The sequence below is a fragment of the Heteronotia binoei genome, chromosome 5 (assembly GCF_032191835.1).
Source record: "Heteronotia binoei isolate CCM8104 ecotype False Entrance Well chromosome 5, APGP_CSIRO_Hbin_v1, whole genome shotgun sequence".
NCBI lineage: Eukaryota > Metazoa > Chordata > Lepidosauria > Squamata > Gekkonidae > Heteronotia > Heteronotia binoei.
The window spans coordinates 127,351,346-127,362,428 of NC_083227.1; the positions used below are offsets into that span (position 1 = coordinate 127,351,346).

Below are 11,083 nucleotides of genomic sequence, written 5' to 3' on the forward strand. Positions count from 1 at the left end.
ATAGGTTCATAATAAATAGCAAGCAACTATAACTGACATCAGTTTTACACAGCATTTCAAAATGCATTCTTATAGACATTTGGGGAGCATCCTGGGCAAGTCTATTCAGAATTAAGCCTAATTTTACCTAATGGGACAATCCAAGGAAATTGTTTTTTTTAGGACTGCAGCTTTGGTTGGCCAGATTCAGAATTTTTAATGTTATGCCAAATTTCTACAAAGTATTCTCATATGTTAATCTCATTATCAATTAATCTGTGCAACCAAAGCATTCATAAATCTTCATCAGTACATAGCTTTCCACAAGAAGTTAGTAACAGGCAAAACAAGTTCAAGACATAATCCCAGGGGTGGAAAGGATGAAAACTGTCAATTCAGCCCTGCTGTCTTAATGAATATATTACTAGGGCTAGTTTTAATTTGGGTCCACTACACCTTAGTTCTTTACTTTTAAGGCCAAGACTCAGGTCTGGAACACGTGAAGAATAACACAACTAAGCATGTGCAGAATGCCTTTTCTATACCAAAAGATACCCATAACCAGTCCTCACAGTGTGAAATTTAGTAGCTGGGTTTCCTAGTCAAGGAAAAGATATGCCACATGAACTCTAGAAATTAAGCATATTATATTAAGAAAACCTACTACAGAATTTTCTTTTCAGATATACAAAGTACCCAATGTCTCTTTGGCCACCAGAAATGCCACTTGCTTCTTATAGCCCAAATTATAATTACACAGTACAAGCAAAAACATAACCATACTTAGTTTGGCTGTGCTGTCATTGCTGACTGGTTTGGGTATGAGTCCTACCAAGGCTGCAGACTTCAAAGCATTTCCATAGCTCGCTGCTAAGTTTTCCGATGCTTTCTTGGCAAATGAGAAGATAGGAGCAGACCACTGAGAGTCTTCGCCCGTTCTCTCCTTGCCATCGCTTTTCAGCTCAGACATGCAGGGGATCTGGGTCCTGTCAATGACTTCAAAGTCTTCCTTCTGCTCCGCAGCAGATACTTTGTAATTCTCCCCTTCAGCCATCTTTACCGTGTCATATGACACTAGTCAGGAGAAGCAATCGCGTTAAGACACCAACTTCCTCTTCTGTTGTCCTGCTCCGCAATTTACAGCTCGGCAGAATTGCCTTTATTAAATCTACTAGTAACCGCGTGTCTCCCCTTTTAGAACAGTTACAGGTCTGAACTCTTAAAACGTCCTCATAGTCGCCTGTTTATTTTATTTAAAATACTATTATTTGATTCAAATTGCAGTAAACCTCACTGAACTGTACGGGATTTACTTTCGAATAAAGTCAGTGACAGTGCTCTCCTAAAAACGCTTTCCTGGGAGTAAGTCTCATTGAGCAGACTTTAGATGAATTCTGAGTAGATCTGCTAGGATTGCACCTGTAAGTCTCTAATAGTAGCAAAGTAAAACAAGAATCTAGCGGATCCTTAAAGACTTAAGAACTGTGTCTTGCATGACGAGTTGAGGGGTCGGACTCGGAGTGAGGAGGGGAAATAGAGACTGGGGTGGGGGGAAAGGAATAGAGATTAAACAAAACTTTCAATATACAAATTAAGAAAACATTTTCAACATTTTAAAAAAAGGTTAAAGGTAGTCCCTGTGCAAGCACCAGTCGTTTCCGGGTATGAGTAAAAGTCGGATCTACACGGATCTTCATGAATTCATATGATTTTTACATTGAAATGAAATCAAACCACTGTTATTCTGTAGATCCTGTCTGTCTATAGGCAGGACCACAAAAACTTAGACTATAGGTAGCACTAGAAAAATCATGCCTCCATGAATCTGTGGCGCCACAACATTGGAAAAACATGTTTCCAAACCACGGATCCTCATGATTTTTGCATTGGATCCCCCCAAGCTCACCATCAGTTCTTATATCATGTCCATGGGCAGAGTTTACACCACAGAAATCACTGATCCACGGATTCATGGCAGCACCATAGACCAAAAACTTGGTTTTGAACCACAGATCCTCATGATTTTTGAATTGGATCCCCCAAAGCTCACCATCAGTTCTTATATCGTGTCCATGGGCAGAGTTTGCACCACAGAAATCGTGCATCCACAGCTTCATGGCAACATCATGGATCAAAAACTTGGTTTTGAACCACGGATCCTCATGGATTACAATGATTTTTGCTTTGGATCCCCCAAGCTCACTATCCAATCACATATCACATCCATGGGCAGAGTTTGCACCACAGAAATCGTGGATCCACAGCTTTGTGGCAGCACCATGGACCAAAAACTTGGTTTTGGACCACGGATCCTCATGGATTCCAATGATTTTTGCTTTGGATCCCCCAAGCTCACCATCCAATCACATATCATATTCATGGGAAGAGTTTGCACTACAGAAAACATGGATCCACGGCTTTGTGGCAGCACCATAGACCAAAAACTTGGTTTTGAACCATGGATCCTCATGGATTCCAATGATTTTTGCTTTGGATCCCCCAAGCTCACTATCCAATCACATATCACATCCATGGGCAGAGTTTGCACCACAGAAATCGTGGATCCACGGCTTCATGGCAGCACCATGAACCAAAACCTTGGTTTTGAACCATGGATCATCATGGATCATCATGATTTTTGCTTTGGATTCCCCCAAGTTCACCATCCAATCACATATCATGTCCATGGGCAGAACTTGCACCACAGAAATCACTGATCCACAACTTTGTGGTGACACTATCAAGCAGAACTAAGATTCTGGAACATGGATCTGAATGCTGCCTCATGATTTTTGCTGTGGGTCACTCCAAGCTCACCATCAGATCACAGATCATCCATGGGTAGTGCTCCTACCTCAGAAATCACAGATTTCTACATGGTGTTACCTGTCTTTGTGGCAACACCACATAGGAAAAACAAGGTTCTGAACCAGGCATCCTCATGGATCCTTATGATTTTTGCTTTGGATTCACCCAAGTTCACCATCAAATCAAATATCATGGCCATGTGTAAAGCCTGCACCAAAGAAATCACAAATCCACGGCTTCATGGTGATACCATTCTGCAAAAACATAGTTCCAAAGCACAGATCCTCATGGTTCCTCATGGTTTTTGCTTTGGGTAAAGCCACATTCACAATCAAATCACATATCATGTCCATGGGCAAAGCTTACACCACAGAAATCATGGATTCATGGCTTTGTGCTTTGGCTTACCCCAACATCACCATTAAATCACACATCCTGTTTATGGGCAGAGTTTGCAACACAGAGAACATGGATACTCTACTTTGCGGCAACACCATGGAGCAAAAAAATGGTTCCAGACCATGAATCCTAATGATTTTTGCTTTGGGCCACCACACAGCTTACACCACAGAAATCACGGATGCATGCCTTTGTGACAACACCAGGGAGCCAAAACACGGCTTTGAAGCATATTTTCTCACGGATCCTCATGATTTTTGCTTTGCATCACCACAAGCTCACCATCCAATCACATATCATGTCCATGGGCTGACCTTGCACCCCAGAAATCATGATCCCACACCTTCGTGGCAACACCATGGAGCCAAAACATGGTTTAGAAACATGAATCCCCATGGATCCTCTGGGGTTTTACTTGGAGTCACCACAACATCACCATCAAATCACATATCATATCCATGGCACAACTTGCACCATAGAAATCATACATCCACACTCTCTTTGAGAAGCCATGCTGTAAAAACATGTTTTACCATGGATCCTCATTGATCTTTGGGGTTTTTGCATTGGATCACCCCAATACCCCCATCATATCACATATCATGCCCATGGTCATGGTTTACATCAGGAATGTCTTGAATCTACGAGTTCATGATGACACCATTCTGCCAAAAGATGGTTCTGAAGCACAGATCCTCTTGGATCCTCAGAGTTTTTGCATTCAGTCACCCAAACATACCATAAAAAACACCATAAGATATGTCCATGGGCATAGCTTGCTCCACGACTTTGTGACAACACCATGGAGCAAATGCATGGTTCCAGACCATGAATCCTGATGGATCCTTATGATATTTGCATTGGTTCAGAATAAATACACCATTAGATCACATAGTGGGTCCCCCAAATAGTTCTGTATAGGAGATAATGAATTAATTAATTAATTGAATACCGATTGATTACATCATGGCTTTGAATTGATTGGGTAACCTTTATATTATTCTTTCATTAATCAAATTGGGCTATTAGTATCATAGAATCAAAGAGTTGGAAGGGACCTCTAGTCCAACGCCCTTCACAATGCAGAAAACTCACAAATACCTCCCCCTAAATTCACAGGATCTTCATTGCTGTCAGATGGCCATCTAGCCTCTGTTTAAAAACCTCCAAAGAAGGAGAGCCCACCACTGCCCGAGGAAGCCTGTTCCACTGAGGAACCCCTCTAACGGTCAGGAAGCCGGAAACTCTTTTGATTTAATTTCAACCCATTGGTTCTGGTCCTGCCTTCTGGGGCCACAGAAAACAATTCCACACTATCCTCTAAGACAGCCCTTCAAGTACTTGAAGATGGTGATCCTATCACCTCTCAGCCGCCTCCTCTTCAGCTAAACATGCCCACCTCCTTCACCCTTTCCTCATAGGACTTGGTCTCCAGATCCCTCACCATCTTTGTCACCCTCCTCTGGACCCATTCCAGCTTGTCTATAACCTTCTTAAAATGTGGTGCCCAAAACTGAACACAATACTCCAGGTGAGGTCTTACCAGAGCAGAGTAAAGCAACACCATCACTTCATGTGATCTGGACACTATACTTCTGTTGATACAGCCCAAAATTGCATTTGCCTTTTTAGCTACCGCATCACACTGTTGACTCATGTTCAGTGTATGATCCACTAAGACCCCTAGATCCTTTTCACATATACTACCGCTAAGACAAGTCTCTCCCGTCCTATAACCATGCATTGGATTTTTCCCACCTAAATGCAGAACTTTACAATTATCCCTGTTAAAATTCAATGTATTGGTTTTAGCCCATTTTACCAGCCTGTCAAGGTCTTCCAGCATCCTGTTTCTGTCTTCTTCTGTGTTTGCAACCCCTCCCAATTTAGTATGATTGGCAAACTTAATAAGCATTCCCTCTATTCCTTCATACAAATAATTGATGAAGATGTTGAACAAAACAGGTCCCAGGACAGATCCTTGAGGCACTCCACTTGTCACTCCTCTCCAAGAGGATGAGGTATCATTCACAAGCACTTTTTGGATGTGATCTGTCAACCAGTTACAGATCCACCTAACGGCAGCAGGATCCAAACCACATTTTACCAGCTTGTCAACAAGGATACTATGTGGAACCTTATCAAAAGTAGAGGGTTAGGAGTAATTAAGTATTAAGGATGAATTTCTCCTTGATAAATGAACTCCGTCTGTAATTAACTGGTATGAGGTTTATTGACTTGTATTAGAATTAGAGTGTTTTTGAAGGGGGAAGGATACTGATTTTGGTGTGTGGTGATTATGTAATTTGATTGAGATACCATCATTCTTACTTAGTTTATAATTGTATAAATTGTAAACAGTAGGTTCATCCTGCTATGCTTTGTGTGGTGTTGTGGGGGTGGGATAGGAGAGGATCTAGGGGGAATACATGGCTGGTGAGGGAGCTGAGGAAGTAAGGCGTAAAGACTTTGGGATGTTTGTATTTGTAGCAGCAATTACACTGGCAGCAAGTGTAAGTTAGTAGCCTTGCTGGAGGAGAAGATACGGGGACTGGGGGCATGATTATTCACACTGCAGTGTATAAAGGAAGGTGAGGATTTTCCTGACGGAAACCATGAGGTGCTCTTGAAAGGACAAGAGGAGGAAGAGGAAGTGGTAACTCAGCAACTGGACGAGAACTCAACACAGGAGGAGGGTTCGTGGAAAAATGTAACCTAAAGGAGCAGGAAAATCAGGAGATGTTCTGAGTCTCTGCTTCTCAGCAATAGGTTTCAGGATTTCCCCACAGTAACTGATTCTGAACCATTGTAACAAGGGCTACTTCCCCAGCCTCTGCAAGCTTGAAGAAAGTTTCTCAGGATCCTGTGGATAAGAAAAAGCCTGGAGCTTCTGCTCCCCAATATAGGAAGAGGAAGGTGGTGGTAACTGGAGACTCCTTGCTCAGAGGGGTGGAGCCCAAAGTGTGCCGACTGGACTTGTCATCCCGAGAGGTCTGCTGTCTACAAGGTGCACACACCCAGGATGTAACAGAAAGGACAGGAGGCCCACAGATTATTATCCTTTCTTGCTGATCCACATGTGAATGAATGATACTGCCAGTCACAGCCCTGAACATAACAGAAAAGACTATATGTGGCTCTGGGTCAGAAGGTGAAGGAGCTGGGCATGCAGGTTGTGTTCTCGTCAGTGCTTCCTGTTGAAGGCTGTGGCTTAGAATGAGAAAGAAGACTACTTCAAATAAACGACTGGCTACGTCGATAGTGTCTTCAGGAAAGAATCGGATTTCTGGACCAAGGCTTACGCTTTCGAGATGGTGGTCTTCTATCAGGAGATGGTTTGCACCTTATGACAGTAGGAAAAAGGTGTTTGGTAACAGCCTTGCTAACCTGATAAGGAGGGCTTTAAACTAAATTGTATGGGGGAGCAAGACAATGATTCAAAGCCTCATATGATGCCAGAAACTGGGGATAAGAACATTAAAGATTTGCAAAGAGTGGTGCATACCCTATGTAATGTTAATTTGCAGGTATGTACAGAAACTAAACCCTCAGGATGCATAAAACATGGATTCCGATGCCTCTACACTAATGCACGGAGTATGGGAAACAAACAGGAAGAACTGGAAGTCCTAATACAGGAAGTAGACCATGACATAATAGGTCTTAATGAAACTTGGTGGGATAACACTCGGCATTGGAATATTAGGATTCAGGGGTACAACTTATTAAAAGGGACAGACAAATGAGAAAGGGTGGAGGCATTGCAGTATATGTGAAGGAGGTATATACTTGTGAGGAAATATGTGAAACAGAGCATGACAGCTCAGTTGAGAGTCTGGGTAAAAAGAAAAGGAGTAAGAAATAATGTCTGTCACTACTTTCATGTCTTCCCCTTCTATTTGCCAAGGTGTGATGAGGCCGGATGCCATGATCTAGTTTTTTGGATGCTGAGTTTCAAGCCTACTTTTGTGCTCTCCTGTTTCACCCTCAACAAGAGGTTCTTTAGGTCCTCCTCACTTTCTGCCATTAGAGTGGTATCACCTGCATATCTGAGGTTGTTGATATTTTTCCCGGCAATCTTAATTCCAACTTCTGCTTCATTTCTGGGATCCACGATCACTGCAGATGGTGACTGTAGCCATGAAATTAAAAGACAGTTGTTCCTTGGGAGGACAGCTATGGCGAACCTGGGCAGCATAATAAAAAGTAGAGACATCACCTTGCCAACAAAAGTATAGTCAAAGCAATGGTATTCCCAGTAGTAATGTATGGCTGTGAGAGCTGGTCCATAAGGAAGGCTGAGTGCAGAAGAATAGATGCTTTTGAGATGTGGTGCTGGAGAAGAGTCTTGAGAGTTCCTTGGACTGCAAGAAGATCAAATCCGTCAGTCCTAAGGGAAATCAACCCTGACTGTTCCCTGGAAGGTCAGATGCTGAAGCTGAAGCTCAATTACTTTGGCCACCAAATGAGAAGGGAGCGCTCACTGGAGAAGATCCTGATGCTGGGAAAGACAGAAGACAAAAGAAGAAGGGGACAACAAAAGATGAGATGGCTGGACAGCATTACTGATGTAACAAACACGAATTTGAGCAGACTTCGGAGGATGGTGGAAGACAGGAGGGCCTTGCATGACTTTGTCCATGGGGTTGCAAAGAGTTGGATTTGACTGTGCGACTGAACAACAACAACAACAACAAAATATCAGTGATATTATTGTGGGGGTCTGCTATAGGCCACCAATCCAGGCAGAGGACTTGGATGAGATACTCCTACAACAGATTGCAAAGTTCTCCAAGAGAAGGGACGCAGTGATCATGGGAGATTTTAATTACCCAGACATCTATTGGAAGTCCAACTCTGCTAAAAATGAAAGGTCAAATATATTCCTGACTTGTCTTGCTGACAACTTTCTTTTCCAGAAAGTAAAGAAGGAAACAAGGGGATCTGCTATCTTGGACTTGATTCTCAACCACAAGGAGGAATTGATTGATGAAGTACAAATATTGGACACCCTGGCCAGTAGTGACCATGTAATTTTGGAATTTACAGTCATGGGGAAGGGAAAAGCTATACGTAGTCAGAATCAGGGCTCTTTTTCTAGCAGGAGCTCCTCTGCATATTAGGCCACGCCCCCTGATGTAGCCAATTCTCCAAGAGCTTAGAGGGCTCTTAGTACAGGGCCTACTGTAAACTCCAGGAGGATTGGCTACATCAGGGGGCTTGGCCTAATATGCAGAGGAGCTCCTGCTAGAAAAAGAGCCCTTATAGGTTGGACTTCAGAAAGGCAAACTTTGACAAACTTAGAACTATGCTGGGTAAAATCCCATGGTCAGGGGGAGTGGCTTTGACCCATTTCCAGGTTGGAAGCCATTGCCCAGCCCAGTTTTTGGTCCATGGTGCTTCCACGAAGCCATGGATCCTTGATTTCTGGGGTGCAAACTCTGCCTATGGACATGATATGTGATTGGATGGTGGTCTTGGGGGGATCCATGGCAAAAAATTATGAGGATCCCTAGTTCAAAACTAAGTTTTTGGTCCATGGTGCTGCCACGAAGGCACGGATCCACAATTTCTGTGATGCAAACTCTGCCCATGGACATGATATGTGATTGGATGGTGAGCTGGGGGGGGGGTCCAATGCAAAAATCATGAGGATTCATGAGGATCTGTGGTTTGGAAACATGTTTTTCCACTGTTGTGGCGCCACAGATTTGTGGAGGCATGATTTTTCTGGTGCTACCTATAATCTAAGACAGGATCTACAGCATGATGGTGGTTTGATTTCATTTCACCATAGAAATCATATGAATTCATGAGGATCCGTGCTTTGGAACCCTGTTTTTGCACTGGTGAAGCGCCACGAATCCATGGAAGCATGATTTTTGTGGTCCTGCTTATCGTCTAAAGCAGGATCTCTAGAATTATAGTGGTTTTATTTCATTTAAATGTAAAAATCATATGAATTCATGAAGATCAGTGTAGATCCGACTTTTACCTTTCCCCGTCATTTCTGACTCTGGGGTGACGTCGCGTCACAATGTTTTCGTGGCAGTCTTTTTACGGGATGGTTTGCCATTGCCTTCCCCAGTCATCTACACTTTACCCCCAACATTACAACATTCAAAATTCACAATACAAAATATAAAATACACATAGCCGATCATAAGTCACAATACAAGAACTCGTGGGCATTCCATGAAATTGCTGAGCAGAAAGGTTAAAACGGATAAAAGGAAGTACTTCTTCACCCAAAGGGTGATTAACATGTGGAATTCACTGCCACAGGAGGTGGTGGCGGCCACAAGCATAGCCACCTTCAAGAGGAGGTTAGATAAAAATATGGAGCAGAGGTCCATCAGTGGCTATTAGCCACAGTGTGTGTGTGTGTGTGTGTGTATTTGGCTGCTGTGTGACACAGAATGTTGGACTGGGTGGGCCATTGGCCTGATCTAACATGGCTTCTCTTATGTTCTTATGTTCTTAAGTCCAACATCAAAGTCTTATGATGCATTCAGTTTAGTAATAATTCAATATTAACAGTATTAACCACATAAACAAAATTAACGAGATTAACTATTTTATCAATTTTAGAAACGGAGTGAAGTGGGATGGGCTGAGGACTGAAGACTAGCACTCTCAAAGAGTTGACAAAGGGAATTTTTCTCCCTTTCCCGAAATACATGGGCATCCAATGAAGCTGATGGGCAGTAGGTTCAGGACAGACAAAAAGAAATACTTCTTAATCAGAGAGTGATTCAAATGTGTCCCGATGGCAACAGGAATAAGCAGCTTGAAAACTATGAAAGGAGTTGAAGCACACATTCAGGAATATGCTTAAAGAGCTGACTAAGGCGAGCTTTTCCTGCCATCTAGTGGAATGATTTGAAACATGACACAGTTTGTGAAAATAACTCTTACAAAAACTAGAGCAAAATGCTATGGATTTCACAATAAAAGACTGAAAATATGGGGTGAGGCTATTGGCCTGCTTGATGCCAATTGAGAACCAGTCAGTACAGCTGTGAACCATGAGAATCAAAGCCTTTCAGCTGTAGTGTGCTCTTTGGGAATGAGAACAAGACAGTGATATTATCAGCTGGTGTACAAAAATATTTTTATTTAGTTATTTAGTTTGATTTTTAGACCACCCTTCTCTGTAAAACAGGGCTCAGGGTGGCATATATCAGGGTGGCATATAATTAAAACCATAACTTAAAACTGTGAGAAATATACAACAACAGACGGTGATAAACTGCCAGAGTATGCCACTGTCTTGTGGTGGTGTGGATGCAGGAGAAGCAGGACTCCCAGTCAGATGGGGAAAAGTCTCTGTCCTCATCTGAATGCCTGGCAGAACATCTCTGCTTTATATGCTCTGCACAACCTCAATAGATCCCTTAGGGCACAGATGCCACTTGGCAGAGTTCCACCAGGCTGGGGCCAGAGCCAAAAATGCCCTGGCCAAGAACAGCAGGATGTCTCTCGGGCTGGGGACCACCAGCAAATTCTTATCAGCACAGTATAATGCCCTTTGGGAGGTATACCAGAAGAGGCAATCCTGAAGATAGGCATGCTACTACATTCATCTCATTAATCTGAATGGGGAATCCTTCAGAAATGTGACAAGTTTCCATCTAAATTATTTACATTTATATGCTCGCCTTTTTCCTGACCAACTCAGGACCTCAAGGCTTGTAAACAACAATATTATGAGACACAATACAACTCTATACAACCACATAAGTCAAAATATGAATATAAAACACACCAAAACAACATTAAAACCTCCAATCTAAAAACACCTTATGCTTAGCTAGAAAGAAAGCCAGGAAGATATTACTCCACATATCTCTTCTGAAAACTGTTTCATAATCAGTCACTGACCAAATGCAAGTTT

General features: G+C 42.5%; 1 protein-coding gene across 4 annotated transcripts in view; it reads right to left on the reverse strand.

Moving 5' to 3' along the window:
* Positions 1 to 1,090, reverse strand: part of RUFY1 (RUN and FYVE domain containing 1) — a 39,402-nt gene extending 38,312 nt beyond the window's left edge. Inside the window, exon 1 of one of the 4 annotated variants that reach the window (XM_060240364.1) lies at positions 763 to 1,090. In XM_060240364.1, the coding sequence (XP_060096347.1) occupies positions 763 to 1,033 (271 nt within the window). In that variant the 5' untranslated portion in view covers positions 1,034 to 1,090. The remainder of the gene's footprint in view (positions 1 to 762) is intronic. The other 3 variants (XM_060240363.1, XM_060240366.1, XM_060240367.1) reach the window with 3 other exon arrangements.
* Positions 1,091 to 11,083: the final 9,993 nt, after the last annotated feature.